Source organism: Callithrix jacchus, chromosome 12, assembly GCF_049354715.1.
Source record: "Callithrix jacchus isolate 240 chromosome 12, calJac240_pri, whole genome shotgun sequence".
In the NCBI taxonomy this organism is placed as follows: domain Eukaryota; kingdom Metazoa; phylum Chordata; class Mammalia; order Primates; family Cebidae; genus Callithrix; species Callithrix jacchus.
The window spans coordinates 90,995,431-91,017,882 of NC_133513.1; the positions used below are offsets into that span (position 1 = coordinate 90,995,431).

The 22,452-nt window shown below is 36.5% G+C and overlaps 1 protein-coding gene across 45 annotated transcripts in view; it reads left to right on the forward strand.

Moving 5' to 3' along the window:
- Window positions 1-22,452, forward strand: part of R3HCC1L (R3H domain and coiled-coil containing 1 like) — a 100,089-nt gene that overhangs the window by 32,150 nt on the left and 45,487 nt on the right. For 21 of the 45 annotated variants that reach the window (XM_078344028.1, XM_078344043.1, XM_078344025.1 and 18 more), the window contains 2 exons: window positions 9,243-9,365; window positions 15,190-15,286. The exons of 7 other annotated variants lie outside the window; for them this stretch is intronic. Coding sequence is in view for 13 of the 38 variants with exons in the window: in XM_078344042.1 (XP_078200168.1) it covers window positions 9,359-9,365 (7 nt within the window). In the remaining 25 variants the exon portion in view is untranslated. Of the gene's footprint in view, window positions 1-5,678; window positions 5,736-9,242; window positions 9,366-15,189; window positions 15,287-22,452 lie in introns of all 45 variants that reach the window. 17 more of the 45 variants (XM_078344040.1, XM_078344034.1, XM_078344038.1 and 14 more) reach the window with 3 other exon arrangements.

Consider the following 22,452-nt stretch of genomic DNA (forward strand, 5'->3'; position numbering starts at 1 on the left):
AGCTCTGAAACAAATAGCTGGAGGGTGGGGTGGAAATACTGTATTTCACCTTTCCTTTCAAGATGTTATTCTGTCATGCAAACTGTAAGTTTGGCTGGGTGTGGCACCTCACTCCTGTAATCCCAGCACTTCGGGAGGCCTAGGTGGGCAGATGACTTGAGACCTGGAGTTTAAGACCAGCCTTGCCAACACAGGGAAACCTCATCTCTACTATAAATACAAAAAATTAGCTGACCATGGTGGGGTATGCCTGTAATCCCAGCTATTTTGGAAGTTGAGTTATGAGAATAGTTTGAGCCAGGGAGGCAGAGATTGCAGTGAGTTGTGATTGCATCAGTGCACTCCAGCCTGGGTGCCAGAGTGAGACTCTTTTTCAAAAAAACAAATAGCAAAAAACCTTGTAAGGTTATATGTTCTATTGATGAAAGCATGGGTTGGATGGAATTAAAACTTCTGAGGAGACTAGAAATATCACATCATACCAGGAAATGAAACTGGAAAGGTAAGGGTAATGGGGATAGGGCTTATCTTTTCCAAGAATTATTGTAGTAGTAGTAAGGCCAGTTACCATATCTAGATCCACAGTGGCTATGCCATTCATCTCAGATGAATATGTATCTTGTTTATTTGATTGATTTGATACATATATTATCAGCTGCTACTGTTTCCAGAGCAAGCATTGTCAGACATCAAGGTAGGAATTTATGGATATTATTTGGATTGTGGAGTAGAATTTAATGTGGGCAAGTTATGGTTCAGTTCTTTCTTTCAGTATGAAAATAGTTATACAAAGTAAATAGCTTTGCTACAATGAACCTTTGGCTGTAGCCCAGACTAGTATTGGGGACTGAATGTTTGTGTTCTCCCTAAACTCATATGTTGAAATCTAGTCCCCAGTATGATGGTATTTGGAGGTGGGGCCTTCCAGATGTAATTTAGTCATGAGGGTGGAGCTCTCATGAATGAGATGACTACCTTTTTAAGAAGAAGCCAGGGGCCAGGTGTGGTGGCTCACCCCTGTAGTCCTAGCACTTTGGGAGGCTGAGGCGGGTGGCTCACCTGAGGTCAGGAGTTCGAAACCAGCCTGACCAATGTGGTGAAACCCTGTCCCTGCTAAATACAAAAAATTAGCCAGCGTGGTGGCGCGTGCCTGTAATCCCAGCTGCTTGGGAGGCTGAGGCAGGAGAATCACTTGAGCCCAGGAGGCAGAGGTTGCAGTGAGCTAAGAGTACACCATTGCACTCCAGTCTGGGCAACAAGAGCAAAAACTCCATCTCAAAAACAAAACAAACAAAAGACAAGAAGCAGCCAGGGAGCTAGCCTGCTCTCTTTTTTGCTATATGAGAAAACATATACATATATTCATATACATATACATACACATACACATACACATATACATATACATATATACATATATTCTCAACCCACTGCAACTTAGAAGAGGGCCTGCTCCAGAACCAGGCCATGCTGGCACCCTGATCTTGGACTTCTAGCTATTAGAATTATGAGAAATTTTTGTTGTGCTTAAGCCACCCAGTCTGTGGTACTTTGTTATAGCAGCCTGAACTAAGACAACTAGTTTCTGTAACTCTCCAAAATAACACTTTCTGACTTTTTGCCTCTTCACATGTTGAGTCTGTTCTTTCCACTTGTAATGTCTCCCTTCAATTCTGTGTTTGAGTATCTGCTTCTAAAGGCCTAGCCTCAGTTCCACCCACTTTATGACATTTTCCTCACCCATTCCAAACCGTTAGTGATATTTTTCTGCTCTGCTTTCTATCATTTACTGCTTTTCTCTTTATTTGGCAGTTAGAGACATATATTCCCTTAAAACAACATTTTAAAAAAATCTTTCCAATTAGGTAGAGACATCTTAAGGGGAAGCTTTATTTTTAACACATGTGTTTTAAACCATAATGTTACTTGTAGTTCTACCTTATAATTTCTACTACCCCACCATCTACTACCCCACCAGTGATGTCAATACAATATGTGCACTTAATAAGTATTTTTTGATGGTTAAAAAAAAATTGCCATTGCCTATTGTTGGTTTTTACCCATCTTTAACAATTATCTTTCTCTTTGTATCATAAGAATACTAGATAAAAATTGTTTAAATACCTGAGCCATGTTCCTTCAGCAGATGATTCTTTTTTGAAAGCCTTCTGTAGCCCTGTATACAGGCATTCTGTTCCTTAAAGTAACATTGTTTTGAAGAAGTTACTGTATTGTAATTATTTGTTATTCTTGAAACTCCAATCAGTAAACTTTGAAACTGCATAGAAGAGAAACTCTTAAATTTATTAAGTTGCTAATGCTTTCTTTGCCTGAAACTTGCTTTTGATTTTTCAGTTTCTCACCATGCACATTTCACACTTGTTGGTGTAGCTCCAAGGAGGGAGGCGACAGATACTGTCTCTAACAGACAGACCCCACATCGTTTATAATTAATTCATTTTTGTTGTTATTATGATTTGGTATTTTAAAAATTAAACTATTCTGTGCTATGCATTTTTACCCCAACACAATTTTTAGAAGGCATGTGTTCTGGTCTAGTGTAGTAGTTATGTGCAGAGACTTTGAAATCCTATTCAACACTTGGAAACTGTGTGAACTTTAGTAACTTAAGTTTCAGATTTCTCCTCTATAAAGTTAGGATAATAATAGCTACCTCTTAGTATTGTAGTTGGGATCAAATGAGATAATATATGTGACACTTAGCTGAGATTAAGTCCGGTGGCCTCTACTTTCAAAATTTACTCAGTAGTTTATTAGCTTTTCTCTGAATTTAAAAAAGGAAAAAAAAATCAGGTTTAATGCATGTCAAGGTTGAGGTAAAGCGCCCAAAGCCTTATCCATTTGAGCTCCTTTATTGTCATCCATAGGATGTCAGTTAAACCCAGAATGGACCCAGGAGAGGAACTAATTTCCAATAACTGTAGAAACAGACCAACCTCCAGATGTGTAATGAGGGAAGTTTTAGGAGGGAGTTTTTTTCTTCTCTTCCTGCCCCCTGCCACCAGTTACATATGCAGAGTAGGAAGCAAACTTTCCTCTCTGCCTTTCTGTTACATATTATATTGCTATTTTTCAGTTATATTAAAGCTTTTATCTGACTGCTTTTTGAGGTGGTCAATAATAGGTGCTGACATTAAACTTGGAGCAGTTAAGCTGGTGAGCTGTGGGGTTACCATGTCAGTGGAGTGTGAAAGAGACTTCGCTGCGGAGTGTTTCCCAGCCCATAAAGCGTGAAATCAGTTGGTGCTGATGCATGGCGACTGTAGCCAGTAGAGTGTAAAATAAGTTGGGGGCATGAATTGCGTTATGTTATGAGAAAGACCTTTTCATACTAGTTTGTTTATGTATTTTGGGACCTCCAAGATCCTACTGGAATCATGTGTTTTGTATCTTTTGTTGTCTTGATACTCGGTTTTTTTCATGAAATGTTTATTCTTTGTCCAGCTGCAGGCAGAGAAGCAGAGGCAGTAAATATAAATGACCAAGGCAGACTAATATTAAAACACTGTATTATATTCTGTTTAAGATTGCATCTGAAAATACCATTTGCAGTTGGTATTTGATGTACAGATTTCTTCTGTTTTAGACTCAGGATATGATAGTTTACTCTGCATTCTATTTTGAGCTTCTGCCAGTGTGAGAAGTGTGTCATCAGTTTCACTGGTCGATGGTCCCATGTTGAAATGTGCCTCTGGAGAAGGGAAGTAGAGAAAGACAGTATTTTCAAATGCTTGGAGGAGTTGGTAGGAAGAAGAATAGAGATTATTCTTATGGGAAATAGAAGAGAGGGAGTTCTCTCCTGACACCTGGTGAGGTTCTTTACCATATGGCTTTGAGGGTGAGGCAAGGTGAATGAGGAAGTTTCAGAGACAATAGTGAATTATTGTTAGCACTTCTAAGTCTGGAAGGTTATTGGAAATAGGCATGCCATTAAAGCATTAAAGTTCTTCATTCTTATCTTACTGGGTTTTCTATTTTTACGGCAGCAGTATTTGAACTCCTTTTGATTGCTTTGCAGTTACATGGATTCTAAGCAAATTGTGAATATTTATTAAATTAATACATCATTGTGAGACCATTCTGCTGAATATCAGGCAGTCTAGTGTAGTACTTAAATGCAGGGACTTTGAAATACTAACCAACACTTAGAAGTTGTGTGACCTTCAGTTATTTAAGCTTCAGATTTCATATATAAAATTGGGACAATCATAGCTTTCTCTTAATACTGTAGTTGGACCCAAAAGATACAATGTATATACAACATTTACCACAATCCCTGTCACATAGTAAGCACTCAGTAAATGGTAGCTGATGATTCTTCTTTCTCTTCTTCTACTACTGCTAGTGGCACTACTCCACCACCACTTCACTTTTGCTTGTAGGGCCTAAATTGTAATGAAACAAAATTAGACATGGTTCATTGCAGCAGATTTTGAAAAATATCTCATCATTCTCTTGGGCGTGGTTTAATAGTTCTTTCTTAACTAAGTAGAAACTCTAAAAAGACTAAAATGAAAGATAAGAATCTTTGTCTTGGTTTAAGATAGCTTTGCAGATGAGTATACAGAATTGGTTATTCTAAAATATATTTGCTTAATGTAAATAAATCAGCCTTTATTTGAGCTTAGGGAATATATAAAGCTAACAGTTTAAAGAGTTGTTATTCCTTATTACTCATCTAACACAACCTTTTTTTGGGGGAGGGGGAATTGTTAGAAGTTTTTTTTTTTTTTCCCCTGGTGCCAAGAATAGTCATAGTAGAACTCTTACCCAGTGTATGAGACACGTTTTTGTGGGGAATGGGATGGAAAAGTCATCCTGATCATTTATCCTTAATGGTAATGAGCATTAGTGTGGATAATGTATTTGGATTTGATGTGCATTATGTGATTATTTCTTCAGCACAATTAACTTCCCAATTAAACTTTGCTCAGCATATATCCTGAGCATATACTTAGTGGAAAACTGATAATACAGCTATAATCGTGGTAAAACTGCTAGTTTGGGTTCTGGTCTTAGTTACTACTCAAATAGTCTTAGATAAATCCCTCAACCAAATGGTTTTTGAAGACTCTTTTCAGCTATAAGCTTTTTGTTTGTTTGTTTTGAGACTGGGTCTTGCTCTGTCACCCAGGCTGGAGTATGGTGGCACAATCATAGTTTATTGCAGCCTCAAACTCATGAGCTCAAGCAGTCTTCCTGCCTCAGCCTTCCAAGCAGCTAGGGTTACAGGTATGCACTGTCATGCCCAGCTAAGTTTTTATCTTTTTAAAATTTTTTAGAGACAGGGTCTTGCTATGTTGCCCGGATTGGTCTTGAACTCCTAGCTTCAGGCAGTACTCCCACCTTGGCCTCCCAAAGTGCTGGGATTGCCTACGTCAGCCACTGTGCCTGGTTTCAGCAATAAGATTTGAAGATCCCTATGGAGGTAAGCTTAGAAATTGGGAAATATAGCAGTGACACATTTTGACCACCAGAGGGTGAAGTCCAGTCAGTGAAGTTGTGCTCTGTATTTGATCAGAATGTGGCATTCTTGGAAATGAAGAGGACGCATTGCTCCTCTGCTCATTTAGCTTAAGTCATAAAGCCTGTTGCTCTCTGCTTCTACTTGCACTCAATATCTTTCTGGTTTTTTCTTTTCAAAACTTTCTGTATAGGACTGGGGCAGATATTCAAGAAAGGAAGAGAAAGGAGTAGAGGTATCTAATTGTCAGGTATTCATCCAGTTTTGTTCTATAAAATAGTGAATGGCTCTCAGATGACCTTTGGACAACCTCGATGGGAAGCACAATAGTATAGGTGACCAAACTTCATTGTTTGTGGCCACCTTCCTTCCCCCGGAACACATAGGCACTCACACAACACTTAATCCTCCTTGCCCTCATTCTCTCTGAAATTCCAAGGATAAAAACAGAATGTTTGAGAAATATAGTAGAATGAGCACAGCCCTTATAATTGTAACCAAGGTTCCAGTCTTGCATTGCCACTTAATATCTGTGTAACCATGGACATAAATTACAACCTTGGATTCTCGGTGTCTTTTTCTGAAAAACTAGGATGTTGAATTCTGACCTATATAGTCCCTTTCAGTAAATTTAATTCTAAAACTCTGTAAAAATTCTGTAATGTTTATTTGAAGGGCAGTGGGATTCTTAATGCAACATTTTAATAAAGTAGTATCTTTAAGCAATAGCATATTCTTTTTTGATAGAAACAGAGCTGTAGATGTTGTTAAGGCATAAATATTAAAGTATTAAGTAAACTGCCATAACTGCAAGTAGAAAGACAGTTACTACTCCACTGAGACATCTGTTAGCATCATAAACAAATACAAACTTGATTCTCTGAATGTAGGCTCAGGATGGCAGCGGTTCATTCAAGAGGAGCCAGGCCAAGCTGATTTTGGGTATAGTTAATAGTGAAACATTTTGAGAAGAAGCCATTTGGAGATAAGTAAGCAAAAGAGGGCAGGTAGGTTCTGGGAATCTGTGGTCATGAAGCTGGAGTCAGAATCCATTTCTTCCAGCCACACCAGTGGAAATAACTTTGACACAGCATTCAATTATACAAGTCCAAGTTGCTATCTAAGAGGTCAGGATGATAACATGGAAGGAGCAAGGAAAAGTGTGGAGTCTAAATACCCAGACAAGCTGAGGTGAGTGTCTAGAATGTGATAGAGCAAATGGACACAGAATTGTGCTTGTGAAAGCAGGCAAAGATTAGCACTTACTATTACATTTGATATGCACACAAGAGGGTAGAAGCCAGTTAAGCTGACTGGGTAGAAACAGCATTTTAGGATTATGTACAAAAGATAATTTTAATCTGTCCTGGTTTTAATCACTATCCTTGGTGTTGGTAAAGATGGTCTGTTTAGTATGTCTAAAGCTCTACACATGTTTGAGGCCAGTGATTATGTCACTGACAAACTCTAGGTTGTTTGATGGTTCTAATAGCTTCACACTCCACAGGATATACACATATTCACAGATCTGCTCACTACTGCTGCAGAGTTCATTTCACAGAAATGAACTGGCTAGTAAAAAATTTGGCAGGCAAACTAGCTTTTTAAGTAGCTGCTAGGAATGGAGCACAGCTGTTCCTTTTGGGCTTGAGCTGTTGGAATTCATTGGGTTAGCAGCTAGAAAGAATGAAACTGTAACATTTTTAGCAGTGGTTCATGACAGCAAAGCAGAGGTGTTAGGATTTCTGTTCTAGAGGTTTACACTGCAAGTAACTTAACTTGATTGTGTGTCTTAATATTACTGGGCTTCTGACCGCTGAAATATGGCTTGGATCGATGGTGGTTTGGAGAAAGTAGAAAGAGGGCTATCCATCATTCAGAGGCTCCATAGAAGCTGGCTGATAATGCTGCTTTCACCAGGCAGCCATCTGTCCATCCATCCATCAGAAGGATGAAATGAGATTTAGCGGAACAGGCAGCCGTAACTCTGAGATACTTTCTAACCAACAATTGCAGCCCTGGCCTGAGTCTGACCACAAAGCACAGCACTGGGGTTTGGCGGGATGTGGCAGCAAGTGCAGTCTCCTTCCCGTCACTGCCAACCTAGAATGTATTCAATATGAGACTGTAGCCCAGGCTTACTTTCCATACAAAATTTGACTAAACTTGGGATGACAAGTAAACAGAAATAGTCTCAGCTCCAGACTGTTTTACAAGTGGAGCAGACCCTTTCAGTGGGGACTTTTTTTTTTGTTCGAGACTCTGGCTACTTTTAATTGCGTCATTGTGGTACTTAGGGATGAGGCAAAGGTGTAATTCACAGATTTTATTTTCTATAAATCCTTGTTTTACCTCTTAAATCAACATTTTTACCTGGAGTGTTAGGTTGCAAGAATGGAATTTTTTTTCTCTTATTTCTCTCTACTCTTTGGTGGTGTTAATATGAAAGGAAAGAAAATGTAGATGAGGAAATGGGTAAAAAATTCCAAGTTTCTTGATGATCTCTAAAATGGACAATCAGGCTCTGAATAATTGGATGTGTACCATGTCTTTCTAGTTCTTTTGCAGGAACATTGAGCCTTCTCTGAGAGAGCCTCTTTGTCAGTATAGCTCGTGTTACCTGTCCTGGACCATGCCTAGCCATGGCCAGCTTCCTTGACTGCTTTCTCTCAGTGGTCACTTTAGACCTCAGCTCCTGCTCTTTGTTCTGAAACCTTGCTTTTCACTTCAGATTGGGGGAGGGGTAGAGGGAGCCTAATGTACCGGAGATACTTCGGAAATGAGAGCCTTGGATGAATTCCTGGGCCTATTGATCCACCGGCAGTTTATGCATCCTGACATTCATAATCTCAGTAGGCTGCTGATGTTCCTGATTAATGGGCCCAGGGGCTGTCCATCCGTCACTTCACATTAATTACTGAAGAGGTGTTTTTCCAGTGATTTACCTGACAGCGGGCTGTGATAAATACCCCTAAGCAGAGTGGGCAGTGATTAATCACAGGACCACACCCCTCCCCCTACTCTTTTTTTCCCCCTAACCACAGGTTAGCATTGGGACTTGACCAAAGAGTGCCCCCTCCCAATAAGCTATCTATCTCCATAATTGCTTGTGGATGCATATTTATTGGGGCATGGGACCTGGCATATAGCATTCTAGAATTTGTGCCAAAGATGATGAAAAATAAATCTTCCTAATAGGAAGAGTAACTAACATGTTTTTACATGGGGCAGGGAAGAAGTGTCTGTGAGCTGCCTGTATGTTGCTTTTTAAGAACTCTGATAGGAATATTGCCCACCTACTATGCATGCACTCAACTGTGATGATTGCTTTTTGAGCTTTAAAAAGAGGAGCTAGAACAGCTTTTGTGTTTGCTATATTTGTAGTATATTCAGGGAGAATATGTGAACAAATATGAGAAACTAGAGAACATTTCAAAGTTCTAATCTTGGGAGAATTGGACCAGAACTTCAGGATTCCATCTCTTTGTGGCCTTAGAAAGTGAAATTTAGTTAAATATTTTAATATTTTAATGTTTTTCATGTGTCAGGCACTGTATTCAACTCTGGAGATATGAAGATGAGTGTAATACAGCTGAGATCTCAGGGAACAAAGTCTAGTGCCCCTTACCTCAGTTTCTCAAAGTACAAAATAAACTTCTGGGAAGTTATTGAATTAATTTTAAATTACTATATGATTTAAAGTAATTTAAAATCAATTGTTACATCAAATTTTCTCTGAATATTATTGTATTCCCAGGATAAATGTGTGAAAGAAATTATCTGCCATCCTTCCCAGAATGGAGAATTTGTGTCTGAGAATGATAGAAATATTATTGAAATAGTAGATTGACAACAAATCATGGAAAATCTTGAATGCAAGGTAAGCTTAGTTTATATATTGTATGCCCTGATGAATCTAAGCTTTTGAGTGAGACAGTTTGGGAAAAAATGCATTTTAGAAAAAATTCTTATATATTGATGTGCCTAATGTTATTTGTAATTGCCAAGGTACCTCGGAATTCTCAGAGCCCTCTTTTCTTCTATAGTTCAAAATAAAACCGTTCAAAATAAAAATACAGTTTTTTATATCTGCCTGCATGCAGTGCAAAGGATTGTGTAGTTTGGTTGTATATGGAGGAGATGGTACAGTTGACAGTCAAAGGAGACCAAGTTTCTCATCGTTAACTTGTGCAAAGTTGAGTAAGTCAATGAAGTCTTAAGTAATAACTGCAGAATTAAATTGGGAAAGACTGTAGCCTCAAGATTTAAGAAAGAAATCATCAGTCTTACAGATAACTTCAAGGCTATACTGATTATTCACTGGCTACTAGATAGGTATATTTTAAAGCCAAGAACCAGAAATTTAAAAAATTAAAGAATCAGTGCTGTCAGCTATATTTTGGCAGGAATTTTAAAGAGATGTCATTTTTTTTCATTAAAAAACTTAAAATTATATGTGGCAGAATTCACCTTTCATAGAGTACATTTTGTGAATTTTGACAAACATACACTTGTGTAACTCCCACACAATTAAAATGCAGAGAGAGCAGTTCCATCAATCCAGAAAATTCCCTTGTCACTTTATGGTCAGCCCCTTACTTGATCCCAAGCTTTTGGCAACCAGTGGCATGTTTTCTGTCTCCATAGTTTTGTGTTTTCCAGAACGTTGTGTAAATGGAATTGTATATCTCTAATGATAAATGCTTTTGAGCATCTTTTTTGCCATCCTTATATCTTTGGTGAAATATTCTTCAAATTATTTTGGTTTTTTTTGGCACTGAGTTTTGAGATTCTGGATGAAAGTTCTTTATCATAGATGTGATTTGCAAATATTTTCTCTGGTTTTTATTCTCTTACATGTCTTTGAAGAGCAGAAGTTTGAATGTTGATGAAGTTGAACTTATTGATTTTTACATTATTTTATTTTATGGATCATGCTTTTGATGTTATATCTAAGAAACCTTAGCAAAACCAAAAATGACAAAGATCTTTTTCCATATTTACATATAGAAGTGTTAAAATTGTAGTTTTACATTTAGATCTGTGATTCATTTTGTTAGTTTTTATATATGGTGTGAGGTATGGATACAGTTTTTGTTGTTCCAAATGAATTTCCACTTATTTTGGCACCATTTTTTGGAAAAGCTCTCTTTTTCATAGAATTTCCTTTATACCTTTCTTGAAAATCAATTGTTTATACAAGTGTGAGTCTATTTCTGGACTCTTACTGCATTTCATTCATCTATATATTTGCCCTTTCTCCAATATGACACTTACCTGATTATTGTAGCTTTATAGTAAACTTGAAGTCAGGTAGTGTGAGTTCTCCACCTTTGTCCCTTTTCAAAGTTATTTTGGCAATTCCAGTTCCTATGCCTCTTCCTATCCATTTTAGAATTAGTTTCTTAATTTCTTTAGGAAGTCCTTCTGGATTGATTCTGATTTAATTCTGAAGATCATTTTGGGGAGAATTGACATCCTAAATATTGAGGCATCTCATTTATGATCTGTCTTTAGATTTTTGATGTCTTTTATCAATGTATTTTAGTTTTCAGCATAGATTCTATACTCTGTTAGATTTATGACTAAGTGTTTCATGTTTTTGGGTGCTAATGTAAATTATACTCTTCCATTTTCAGGATTTTTTTTCCCACTGATAGCATATAGAACTGCTTGTATCCTTATGACCTTGCTAAACTTATTTAGTTCTAGTAGCTTTGTTATAGATTCTATGAGATTTCTATGCAGAAGATTATGTTGTCTGCAGATAAAGACAGTATTACTTCTTTCATCTAATCTGGATGTCTTTTATATTTTCTTCTCCCTTGCTGCACCGGCTAAAACCTCAATTTTAATGTCAAATAGAAGTGGCAAGTGTGATCGTCTTTTCTTTGTTTTTGCATCTTATGGGGGAAAGCACTGGTTTTTCATCAAGTATAATATAAGCTGTTGGTTTTTATTGCTTTGCTTTTTTTTTGTAGATACGATTTATCAGGATGAGGAAGTTCTATTCCTAGTTTACTGGATGGATGTTGAATTTTGTCAAATATTTTAAGCACATCTCTTGAGATAATCATGTGTTTTATTTTTGTTAGTCTTTTATTATGTGAATTACATTTTGCCTGAACATTTTTTATTTCTTCTTCAATTTGAAAGATATTTTTGTGGATATAGATTTCTGCATTGACAGTTTTTTCTTTCAGCACTTTAATGGTGTCTGGTTTGCATAGTTTCTGAAAGGTCTTATCCTGTTCCACTGTGTTGTACCATTTTTTTTTTTTTAACTCTGGCAGGCTTCAAGGTTTTCTCTTTTATTTTTTTCCCTCATCGGTTTGAATATGATGTGTCTAATTGTGGATTTTTGTTGTTGTTTGTTTATTTGATGCATCTTAGTGTTCTGTGAGCTTCTTGGAGTCGTTTGATGTACTTTATTAATTTTGAAAAATTTTGGTTATTATCTCTTTGTATTTTGTTTCTGTCTTATCCTTCTTTCTGGAATTCCAGTTACACATATGCTAGCGTATTTTATATTGTCTCATAGCACTTGGATGTTCTCTGTTTTTCATTCTCTTGTCATGTTTTGTTGGAGTAGTTTCTGTTGATGTCTTTACTGATTCTGTGATTGTCTTGGTCTACTGATAAGGTTGTTGAAGGCTTTAATCTCTGTTACTACATTTTCACTTGATTTCTTCTTATTGTTTCCATCCCTCTGCTTAAATTACATTTTTGTGTGTGCATGTTACCTACATTTTTCATTATAGCATTTAACATATAAATTCCACGTTTGATAGTTCTAACATGATGGTTGTATCCGAATCTGGTTCTATTGATTGCTTTGTCTCTTGACAGTGCAGTTTTGTGTTTTGTTTTGTTTTTTTCTTTGCTCCTTTTTGTTGTTGTTGTTATTGTTGTTGTTGAAATCTGGACATTTGATATAGAGAACCAGTTAAATAGTACTTATGCCTGGAAATGGACATGCTTTGTCTTTTCCTGAGATGTGTGTGTGTGTGTGTGTGTGTGTGTGTGTGTGGTGGGGAGTAGTGTTGAGGGTTTTTGGTGTTGCTAGTTTACCTTTAATTTACCATAGGCTTCAAGTTTCTCTAGCATTACTTTGTGTTTAGGGTTGGATTTAGTTTGCCAGACTTTTTCTTAATGTCTACTCCACCCTTAGGTTTAGGTCTTCCCTTTGAACTTGCATCTCAGAGAAGGTATTTCTCCATTCTTTAGCTCTTTGCTCATGAACAGTCATGCGTCACATAACAATGTTTTGGTCAGCAGCAGACTGCATATACGATGATGGTCCCCTAAGATGATAATACCATATTTTAACTGGACCTTTCTATGTTTAGATAAAATAATGATTGTGTTGCAGTTGCCTACAGTATTCAGCACAGTAACATGCTGTACAGGTTTATAGCCAGGCTATCCTGTCTTTGTGTAAGTATACTCTGTGATATTCTCATGGTAAAATAATCTAATGATGCATTTCTTAGACTGTATCCCTGTCATTATGTGACCCGTGACTGTAGTGCATTGCTGTTACATGTTGTTTGAGGCTTGCTAGTCTCCTTTTGGTTGGAGTAGGGAGGACATTTTATGTTGGATTTTTCCAGTCTCAGTTTTAGCTAGGTGTTTTTGTTTCTTTTCTGGGTCTCAGGTATGGGGCTTTTTCAGAGATCCTGCCCCTACTTTAATTTAAGGGAGGAGTAAAGGGTTTTTTTGTTTGTTTTGTTTACTTCCCTGCGGGTTCACATTTGGCTTATAGTAATTTTTTAAAAGAGTTTTAACCAAGTTTTTATTGGCTTGTATGGTGTCTGACTGATATTTACTACAGGTAAAGTACTCATGTCCCATCTCTCCCTTTAAAATCCTGTCTTTCCTTAGATTTTAGATTAGTTACTTAGATTTAAGGTTTCCCTACTTTTGTGCTGGGTTCAAGAAAATTTGTGATTTTGCAAAATATTCATCTTTTACTTTGTTCGAAGGGTGAAATGACATTCTTTCTAGCTTTCTACATCCTAAGCGGAATCTAGAAGTCCCTTTTATTTATTGAGGATGTGTATTCATATGGAATTTTTGATGCTTAAAATATCTTTTAAATCTGTTTCTTTCAGTTTTTTCCTCCAAATTTTCATTTTTGTTTGTGCACTTATTCAATTAAAAAAAGTCAAGTCTGTGCTATGTGTCTAGGCACTGTGCTTAGTGTTAGGGTATGTAGGGGTGGGCAAGTACCCATAATAATCCCTTCTCTAATAAAAATATACTTTAATGAGGAAGACTGGATAATTAAAGAAGTAATTATACTAAAGTAATGATAAGAGCGGTAGTAGCAGAGGTATATGGAAGGAGGCACCCAGTCTTATCTGGAATGATTAGGTAAGGCTTCTCAGAGAAAGAGCTGTGATACAGATCTAAATAGGTTACATAGGAATTAGGTTAAATTAGGAGGGTGTGGGGAAGTAGAGTAGGTGGAGGGAAGAGATTGTGCAATAGCTAAGATGCAGAACAAATAAAAACCCCACAAAACCAATATGAAGAGTTTGAAATCTGAAAGAAGAGCCATGTGGCTATAAAGCATATGAAGACAGAAGTGACCAAATGTAAGACTGGAGAAATTGTTTGGAGCCAGGTTAGAGTCTTCTAAGCCATGTTAAGCCATAATTTTATCATGAAAATGATAAAAAGTCATTGAAAGACTTTAGGGAGGATGACATCTGAGTAGTTCTTAATTTGTAAGTTATGGTTTTGAAAGAGTCATTTTGGATGGAAGGTGAAGAATGAATGGAAAGAAGCAAAGCTGTCACTGAGACTAGTTAGATAGGTTACCTTAGTAATCCAGGCATTTGTATGTGTTGGTTTAACCTGGAGTAGTGGCGTTAGAGATAGGGACAACCAGGCAAATTAAAGAGATACTCAGAGGCCGGGCGCAGTGGCTCAAGCCTGTAATCCCAGCACTTTGGGAGGCCGAGGCGGGTGAATCACAAGGTCAAGAGATCTAGACCATCCTGGTCAAACCCATCTCTACTAAAAATACAAAAAATTAGCTGGGCATGGTGGCGTGTGCCTGTAATCCCAGCTACTTAGGAGGCTGAGGCAGGAGAATTGCCTGAACCCAGGAGGCGGAGGTTGCGGTGAGCCGAGATTGCGCCATTGCACTCCAGCCTGGGTAACAAAAGCGAAACTCCATCTCAAAAAAACAAAAAAAGAGAGAGAGAGAGATTCAGGTATAAAGATCAGTGGAACTTTTCCATTGATTGAATATAGAGTGAGGAAGAGGGAAGACTTGGAATGTATCCAGTAGAAATCTTGGTATGTTTCTATAGAACCTCCAAGTTTCCTTCCTTTCTTCAGAGGGGGAGAGTAGAAGAAAGGACCCTTGGTTTACTTTAATAATTACCATTTATGTTTGTATGGCCCAAAATTCATTGAGGCCATGGAGGTAAGTCAGAAAAAGGGAAAAGGAAAAAATATCGTAATATGTAAGTTACGGTGAATGAACTTCTCTTGCCTGATTGTCTTTCAGTGTTGAGAAAAATGGGACATTTTGGTTTCTTCAGTTTTGATGTTTTGCTTAAACAAATAAAATCTGCAAACCTTGCTCTTTTGGAACAAAAATAGCATACAATTGATCTTCTCAAATAGCTGTTCCATGTAGAGAGACATTTAACTATATTTAATCATATAATTTTCTTTTTTTTTTCTAGATGGTTTTACTCAGCGTTTGGTGTGGTGGATCTTACATAAACTTTTAGAACTTGTATTAGAGTGTTCAAGTCTTCTGAGACTCCAGAGTCACCTAAGGTAGTGATCATTGCCACTAATAGGTGTGGCAGATTTTATACAGAACATTGCTGTGGGTGCCAACGGTGTTTTTCATGGCAGTGGAGGGGCAAAGTATGATTTTTCAGGAAAAGGATATTAGTGATAAATAGCCCTCATATGATTCAAGATTTCAGTGGTTAAGGTGTGGAGTTTATGAAGCCAGTAAGTTTTCCTTCTCAAAATGATATAGTAGTTAAAAGCAAGTATGTTGTGTTATTACAATGTTAGAGTTACGCAGTTATTATTTAGAAAATTTTTGCTTTGTTGAGGGTGTACTGTGGGATAGAGTTGTGAGTAGCTAATAACTCAGGTATTAGTTAAAGCTGGGTGTATATTCTGGTTTCTATACTTATTAGCTAGATGTACAACCTTGAGTATTCATTTATTCGTCTGTAAAATGGTGGTAACAGTTATATACACCTTGAAGAGTTGTTGCAAAGGTTAGGAGAGATGCTGTATACAAGCACTTAGCCCAGTGCTTCATTCATTTTGTAGGGTACAAATTTAAATTATATTGCCATGTACAGTTTGTTAAATCCAACATGCTACAGGTTGAGTAGCCCTTATCTGAAATGCTTGGGACCAGAAGTGATTTTTATTTTGAATTTAAAAAAATTTTTGAATATTTGTATTATATTTAACATTTGAGCATCCCTAACCTGAAAATCTGAAATCTGAAATGCTCCAATGTGCATTTCCTTTGAGTGTCATGCCAGTGATCAGAACGTTTTGGATTTGGGAGCATTTTGGGTTGCAGATTTTCAGATTAGGGCACTGTATGAGGTTTTTATAATCTAACAAACAGTCATAGTCTTACATCTCTTAATCATTTCTCATAATTGGATTATGTCTACATATTTCCCATCTGTGAAAATGGCTAGTACTTTAAAAATACAGAGTATCATTTCTTTGATGGTGGCAGGAACTTATGGTTTACAAGAATGAAGTAGCTATTGGATGGGGGGCTTATATCTGGCTCTAGTTTAATTTGCTGTTATCATTAGTTTGCACATAAGGTCTCTTTCTATAAATGTATATGTATCATATATATATAAATCGAGAAATGTTTGCTTTAGTAGGAAAATAGCTAGTGAGTTGAGTCCAAAGATAAGATATAACATTTGTTTCTTTTGTTTTGTTTTCTTTTAAGAAATAAAGTCTTGTTCTGTTGCCCAGGATGGAGTGCATTGGCTTGGTCTTAGTTCACTGTAACTGCAAACTCCTGGGCTCAAGTGATCCTCCTACCTCAGTCTCCTAAGTAGCTAGGACTATAGACGTGTGCCACCATGCCCAGCTAATTAAAAAAATTTTTTTGTAGAGATAGAGTCTTGCTGTGTTGCCCAGGCTGGTCTTGAACTCTTGGACTTACGTGATCCTCCCACAAGTCCTTGGGTTACAGGCAGGATCCACTGTACCTGGCCAAAGGAATTCTTGACTTCGTTCAAGAATACATATACCATTTACACACACACACGCACACACACAATCACAACCTCAAATTAAGAAACATCTGAATTGATACTGCTTTGTGCCAGGCACATGTGCTTTTGTGCTCATTTATTTACCAAACATTTATTGAATGCCACATGTGCCAGGAATGGTGCTGGGTATTGAGACTCTGAAAATAATAAGTTATTTCTTGCTTTCAAGGAGCTGTAGGTATGATGCAGAGTCAGAAAAGCTTATAGTTTGGTATGGCAGCAGAGAGCATGGAATACCCACCTCGTATTTACTCAAGGAATATTTATTGAAAGCTAAAATATACAAGTATTCTGTAGGCATTCAGAGATATTTAGAACTACATCTCAAAAGGAGTTTGAGTCATCAAACTCCTGAGTCATCCTTGGCAAGTAAGTCTTCAAATAGCAATGGAGAGTCTTGTGTTTGGATCCACTATAGGATAGGCTCAGTGTAATGCTAGATGAGGCTAGACCCTTGAAAAGTTCCCATCAGCTTTGTTGACCCATTGGTGTTCCTTTGGCTTTTAATTTCTTTGCCTCAGTTAGGTCTTTCAGAGTAGCTTTTGGAGAACTGAAAGAAGGCAGTTAGGGCTTCTTATCTCCTAGACATCAAGTAATTGAGATAGTTATTTCTGTATTTTTTTCCCCATATGATTGTTAAAATTATTTAAGTGGGTAGTACTAACCACACTGATATATTCATATTGCCATAGGCATTTATGAACACAGACGTTGATCTCAGAGTATCTAGGTTAGAATCTAGATAATCTTCAGCCATATTCTAGTCCTTTGGCCTTGGTGGACACATAATTTAACACCTTTGTTGCTTCAGTTTTCTCATTTGTAGAATTGGACTAGTAATCCTTCCACTTCATAGGGTTGTTGGGAGACTCAGATGAGATGTTACTATTTTGAACATAAAATAGTCAAGTGAGTTAAGTCAACTTATTTGACAGGTGAGCAAATAAGATATGGTAAATGGCTAAAATATAAAGTTCATGTGTTAAAGTTCATATACTTGGCTCAATTAGGAAACACCTCAGATCCTTACTTAGAAGCCTTTTGTTGTTACTTTGTATGTAATTTGGACACCCTGGAATTTGCAATGCTCTTTAGGTTAAGAGAAATAGATCGGCCTAGAGTAGCAATAAGTGACAGATGGTGAAGAGAAAGAAACAATAAAATCAGATACTAAAGAAAAACAGTGATCTGAAGATTGTAGTACAGCTGTGCATTGCATATGGGGTGAGGATAGAGTTTCACAGTGAAGAAGACATCACCATATGCATGGTACAGTTTGGCAGTTTGAATAGAGCTGTTCGACTTCTCATTCTGCTCTCTGCTAGTGATTCTGTTTCTTACATGCCTTTTAGTGAGGTCTATCTATGTGAGGTCTCTCAATGAGTATCTCCCTGGGTTCAAAGCTTATTTTTCTTTAGTCCAGATATGTTAGAAAGACAATCTGTATTTTCTTTCACTATAGACTTTAAATTTAGAAATTATTGTCTTATTCTGTTAACTTAAATTGTAATGTGTATTTTGTGTAACCTGGTTTGAATAGAAGTAAGAATGACTCTCCAAGCAGATATAGGAATTATTTTGTGTTTTCAAGTGTGAAATATATCATTGTATTATAATAACTAGTGCAAGTGCATTTACGGAAGGATGCATTAAGAAAACTGCAGCAGGATCAGTTGTGGTTCATTAGCAGATTTTATAGTTTTTAAAATATGAAGGTATTTCTCAGCTCTCCAAGTATAATTTTTTATGTTATTATATCACACAGTGCCTCTGGGCTGTTGTATGTGTTGAATCTGTTTTAAAGTGAAGCTCCTATGCAGGAGAAAGACATTTCTTGGTTTCTTATTTGCAAATGCAGTTGACCCTCAGTGTCCCTGGGGAATTGGTTCCAAGACCTTCCTTGGATACCACAATTTGAGGATGTTTAAGTCTCTGATATAAAATGGCAGTATTTGCATATAACCTATGTACATCCTCCTTTATACTTTATATCATCTCTAGATTACTTATACCTAATACAATATAAATGCTAGGTAAATATTTGTTAGACTATATTGTTTAGGGAATAATAACAAGGAAAAATCTGTACATGTTCAGTACAGACACAATTTTTTTAACTGAATATTTTCCATCTGTGGGTTGGTTGAATCCATAGATACGGAACTCACAGATATGGAAGGCCAATTGTACTGTGCTTATGATTGACATTGGAAGTGGGAAGACCCTTGAAAGTGTGGAAAGGACTGGGTGTATTTTCAATTTTATTCTAATTTTATTCTGCCAAAGAATAATCTTCCAATTTTTACTCATGTTTTCTCTTTTACCTTGCTCCACAAGAAGAATTAAAAATTATTTGAAACAGATAATGTGTTCTATGCCTGTTGTATACATTTCTGATGTTGAATATACTGTTTAGAATAGTATTTTTAAACTTTTATTCAAGTGAAATCAGCTTAGTGAATAAATTGATTTTAAATTATAAGAATTTTAAAAGCCTTAAATTTTAAAAAAGTGAAGAATTATGGATTAAAAGTAAGAGCAGTGTAAACTTATTAAGGGTAAGTATTTTATGGACTTCTTTTTTTTGTGACGGAGTCTCACTCTGTTGCACAGGCTGGAGTGCAGTGGCATGATCTCGGCTTACTGCAATCTCCGCCTCCTGAGTTCAAGCAATTCTCCTGCCTCAGCCTTCCAAGTAACTGGGATTACAGGTGCCTACCACCATGCCTGGCTAATTTTTGTATTTTTAGTAGAGACGAGGGTTTCACCATGTTAGCCAAGCTGGTCTCGAATTCCTGACCTCAGGTGACCCACCTGCCTTGGCCTCCTGAAGTGTTGTGATTACAGGTGTGAGCCACTCCACCCAGCCTGGACTTTTTTTTAAGTCTCATGTGTGTATGAGTCTGTTTACTGTGAAATGCTTTTTTTTTTTTTTTTTTTACTGTGGAATGCAAGAAAATAAATTGGAAAAAACTGGCTTAGGAACCTGTGCTTGTAGGTAAATCTTGTAAAACTTTCCAAAAACAAATAGGGGTCTTGGAAATAATATAAAGCAGAAATAAACAACATAGGAAAGTAATAGAAAAAATTTGAGAAACTAATAGTTGGTATTTTGAAAAGATTGTAAGATCAATAAAGTTGACAAACCCTTAGCTAGGCTGAGGAAAAAGAGAGTGGACTGACTCAACTAAAGTCATAAATGAAAAAGGAGACATTGCAACTGATGCCACAGAAATACCAAGGATCAAAGTGGCTATTATGAACAATTATATGCCATCATATTAGCTAACCTGTAACTGATAGATTTCTGGAAACATACCAAGACCAAATAATGAAGAAATAGAAAATCTGAGCAGACCCACAAGCAGTAAGGAAGTTTAATCAGTAATCTAAAATCTAGCAAAGAAAAGCTCAGGACCGCATGGTGTCATTGGGGAATTCTACCAAACATTTAAAGGAGAATTGATACCAATTCTTCTTAAACTCTCCCAGGAAGTGGAAGAGGAAGGAATACTTCCAGACTCATTTAATGAGGTCAGCATTACTCTGATACCAAAGCCAGAGATACTATAAGAAAACTACAGGCCAGTATCTCTGATGAATATTGTAAAAATCTTCAACAAAATATTAGCAAAATGAATTCAGTAATGCATTAAAAGATCTTACACCATGACCAAGTGGAATTTATCTCTGGGATGCAAGAATGGTTCAACATATGAAAATGAATAAATATAGAATATATACCATATTCTATAATTGAGGACAAAAATCACATCATTTTAATTGATTCAGTAAAAGCATTGACAAAAAAGAATACCTTTTTTGATAAAAACACTCAACATACAAGGAATAGAAGGAAATTATCTCAACCTTATGAAGGTAATATTTGAAAAGCTCACAGCTAAGATAATCATTTGTGAAAAATGAAGTTTTCCCCTAAGATCAGGAGTAAGACAAGGATGCTCACTCATTACTTTTTCAAAATTGTAATAGAAATCCTAGCCAGAGCAGTTAGACAAGGAAAAGAAATAAAAAGCATCCAAATTGGAAAGGAGGAAGTAGAATTATCCCTAATCACAGATGACTTGGTTTTACGTGTGTAAAACCTTAAAGATTAAAAAAAAAAAAACTGTTAGAACGAATAAACAGTTTCAGCCAAGTTGCAAATACAAAATCAGCACATTGTGTTTCTGTGTACTAACAATTAAGGAATGGAAGAAAATCTCATTTACAGTAGCATCACAAAGAATAAAGTGCATAAGAGTAAACTTAGGGGACAAAGACTTATACATTGAAAACTACAAAACATTGCTAAAAGAAATTAAAGATACAAATAAATGAAAAGACATACATTTGGTATTATTATCCTGGAACTAAAGCCAGACAAATAGAGCATCTCTATTCCAAAAATCCAAAATCCAGAATGCTTCAATGAGCATTTCCTCTGAGTATGACCTTTCAGTACTGTCAGCCCTCAGAAAGTTTTGGATTTTGGAACATTTTGGATTTAGGATTCTCGGATTAGGGCTGCTCAGTCTGTACAAGAAGACCAATATTCCTGATGAATATTGATGCAGTACTGTTGTGGATTAGAAGACTTAATATTGTGAAAATGTCCATACTGTCCAAAGCAATCTACAGAGTTAGTGCAATCTCTGTCAAAATCTGTATTGTGTTTTTTGCAGAAACAGATAAAACCACTGTAAAATTCATATGGAATCTCAAAGGAGCTCAAATAGCCAAAGCAGTCTTGAGAAAGAACAACAAAGCTGGAGGCCTCACACCTCCTGATTCCAAAGCATATTACAAAGCTATAATAATCAAAACAGTGTGGTGCTGGCATAAAAAGAGGCATATAGACCTATGGCACAGACTAGAGAGCCCAGAAATAAACCCACATATATATAGTCAAATGATCTTTGATGAGTGTACCAAGACTACAAAATGGAAAAAGGGTAGTTTCTTCAACAAATCCTGTTGGGCAAACTGGATATCCACATGCAAAAGAATGAAAGTGTACCATATACAAAATTTAATTAAAAAGGGATTAAAAATAAGAACTGAGTCTGTGAAAGTCATAGAAGAAAACAGGAAAAGCTTCATAATATTGGAATTAGCAATGGTTTCTTGAATATGACATCAGAAGCACAAGTAACAAAAGCAAAAACATGTACATCCAACTTAAAAAATTAAAAAAGTAAAAAACATACATCCAACTTAAAAATCTTCTATACAGCAAATAAGCAATCATCAGAGTGAAAACATAGCCTAAGGAATAGGAGACGATATTTGTAAACCATATATCAGACAAGGGGTTACTATTCAGAATATATAAAGAACTTGACAACTCAGTAACAAATAACTGAATAAAAAAATGGGCAGAACCTGAATAGACATTTCTCCAAAGAAGATACATACATGGCCAGCAGGCATGTAAAAAGATACTCTACTCTACATAATAATCATTATGCAAATCATAACCACAATGAGATATCATCTCAGACCTATTAAGATGGCCACTATCAAAGAAAAAACAGGAGATAACAAGTGTTGACAAGGATGTAGAAGAATTGGACCCCTTGCACACTGTTGGTAGGATTGTACAATACCACACACTCCTATGGAAAACATAGGAGGAAGTATGGAAGTTCTTCTTAAAACTGA